The following is a 2,828-nucleotide window of genomic DNA, read 5'->3' on the forward strand; positions in this document are numbered from 1 at the left end:
AGCAATACTAAGAGAATACTAATTGTAATGTCAGTGTATCCTATTTTATTGCTGTATTTGAAATGCACTGAAAATAATTCAATGCATTGTACATTTGGGTAACCATCTGCTAATCTTGCCCGCACTGCCACGAGAACCATGGCAATTACGAGAAGCTCAGTGTAGATGAGTGCCCTAGGGCCCAGAAGGCCTTAACATACCTCTGGCCAAAGCTTAATTTGAAAATATAAATTATAACAATTTCCTACTAAAACAATACTAATAAACCAATTACCTATTTACTAAATGCATTTTTAAACTACAGACTATCATAGGAAGCACTTCATAAAATAATTTTTTGTATTATGCTACGATTACTTGTACGGCCACACAAGGGCTACCTGCAAAAGGTCATCCCCAAGTTTGAACTAATAACTACAAGGAAGGCAGCTAATCATCAATTCCCAATTGCCTACTATTTGATCAAACAGTAGAATTGGGCTGTTACTGTTATAGTGAACCTTTGATTTCAAAATATGAAGTATGTACCAAAAGATCACAAACTGAATCCTTGGGTTCAAAAGTCTGGGTATGCTAACTGATTCAGGAAGTTTCTGTAAAGTTTTAACACTGAGTTTAGTGGATGATTTACCTACATCTTCCTGCTTTTTTGATGTCACTGGTTTGTGTTTTAATTGGTTTCTTTGAACCTACTCAAATACAAAGAAGATTTATATTTCTCTGAAAAGTTGTTCAAGTAAAGATTTCACCCCAATATAAAAATAGTAACACTCTTAACATTCTTTTTTAAATTGGTAACTGATATGCTGTGAAGCTTGAGACTCTTCTTCACCTATCTGGAAAAGTACGTTAGTTAACAGAAAAAGAAAACGGAGTATAAACTTATAAAAATTAAACATGAAGTTCGTCTATAAAGAAAAGTTTGTAAATTAATTCTAAACCAGGATGAAAATGCAAAAAAACACAACTCGAGCCTTTCAACTCACAGTATTCTTAGAAAGTAACCCCACTCATCTTCCATTCTAACAATTATAATACTATACAATTGTTATTGTTTTTCAGAAATCACAGATGTGAACAAAGTTTCATAGTTTTTCAACAGAAGTACAAAACATATACATATATATATTTAAAAATAACTTACATCATCTTTGTACAACCATAAGCGGGTATCTTCTTGCCTAAGTCGTAACCGAGTACAGAGAAAGTCAAACACTTGTTTCAATACTGACATTCGACTAAATGAAGCAAGGTAAGCGAGGTAACGTTTCGGAACAGTAGGGGACTGATAAAAGGTGCTGTTGTTACAAGCTGCAACAAGAAAAGTAAAAAGTGTTAAGTGGTTGATGTCAATATGGGGTCATGCACTAGTACGTTTGTTCATTTTCTTCCAAAATATCGTTAAAATAATTTAATACGAAATTTAGACCAAAGTTACAAGTAAAATAACCTATTTTTAGAAAAAAATCTCTTAAAATACTTTTTCCTTATCACTCTGGGTATCCTTTACTGTGCACTACACAAGGTTTTAGTGTATTAAATTCAAAATTTTATCAAACTACTTTTTGTTTATGTTATACCAATTAGAATAGCATAAAACCTTAGCTAATAATCCATATTTTAAGTTCTTAATTCTACAAGGCAATATTAAAAAAAATCCTGAATTTCCACAAGTGTGATCCACATGACACATTTTCTCTTAGGCATGTCCTCATCCCTATTTTATCCACCACCCCTTGAAAAAGTACAAAATTAAACGTAAATTATTCTGCATAAAATCGTTATTGCTCAGACAAACCATAATTTTTATAGCCTTCAATTCTGTTTGGTTACAGAGCTATCAAATAGAAAATCATACCCATCTGTCACTTCCTCTCTTTCAGAATTCGTTGATAGTTCTCTCCTACGTTTCATTATATATTACCTATAACCAATAGAAAGTCAAGGTTTTCGTGTACAAGATTAGTTTCTGTGGGAATGTTAATGACTACTTGGATGAATTTGTAACAACTCTTGTCATGTAGTTAGAAAGCCAGAAAAATTGAGAGGTAAGGGAATTTGTCTACTTTTTGCATGTTATTAGTCTATAGTCTTTGGTGCATTATTTAATTAAATAAAAATTATTAAGTGCATTACTAGCATTAGCATAAACAAATTAGGCTTAACTGTCATCAACAATCGACAGCAACAAAGCAGAAGATTTAGTAAGTACTTTATTTCTTGTTTTCCATATTTATTCTTTATTTATTATTATAAACATAACTAAAATCTAAAAATACAGATCTTTATAAGTTATTTAACACTAGATTATGTAAAATAAGTATTAATAATAATAATATTATTAAATTGGTTCCAGGAGGTACACACACGAGCAGCTCATAGTAGCTCGTGGGTAATGTAATTCGATAGCGTAATGTGACCTGCACATTCTCTGAGTGATTTACAACTTATAATGGCACAGATAGTAGTTAAACATAGTTCAAAAGACAATAAAATATAATTACAAATAGATGCGTAATGTTACAAACTTAGAGCTTAGGATAAATGAATGTAGTTTCCTGTTACAATCTGAAGTCATTCTAGATAGAAAAAAAAAGTAATTTAGGTTTATTTCAATTTTTTTTTGGTGGTTACGAGGTCGGTCGAATTGACAGATCCTGTTTTGAGATAAAGTAGAGAAAACAGATAAACCATAAAGTTTTACTGAAAAAAAAAACGTTTGAAATGTAATAGTATTTAGGTAGGTTTAGTTAGATTATTACAAAGGAAAGTTTAGTAGATTTTTGTTAGATGAGGAAAAGGTAATTTTTTAATTTTTTTAAACTTAA

At 30.9% G+C, this 2,828-nt stretch overlaps 1 protein-coding gene across 1 annotated transcript in view; it reads right to left on the reverse strand.

The window, feature by feature from the left end:
• LOC106467205 (ubiquitin carboxyl-terminal hydrolase 32-like) overlaps positions 1-2,828 on the reverse strand; it is a 129,109-nt gene that overhangs the window by 56,629 nt on the left and 69,652 nt on the right. The window contains exon 17 of the mRNA XM_022395332.1: positions 1,145-1,311. Coding sequence (XP_022251040.1) covers positions 1,145-1,311 — 167 coding nt within the window. The remainder of the gene's footprint in view (positions 1-1,144; positions 1,312-2,828) is intronic.

The sequence above is a fragment of the Limulus polyphemus genome, unplaced genomic scaffold, assembly GCF_000517525.1.
Source record: "Limulus polyphemus unplaced genomic scaffold, Limulus_polyphemus-2.1.2 Scaffold2527, whole genome shotgun sequence".
In the NCBI taxonomy this organism is placed as follows: Eukaryota; Metazoa; Arthropoda; class Merostomata; order Xiphosura; family Limulidae; genus Limulus; species Limulus polyphemus.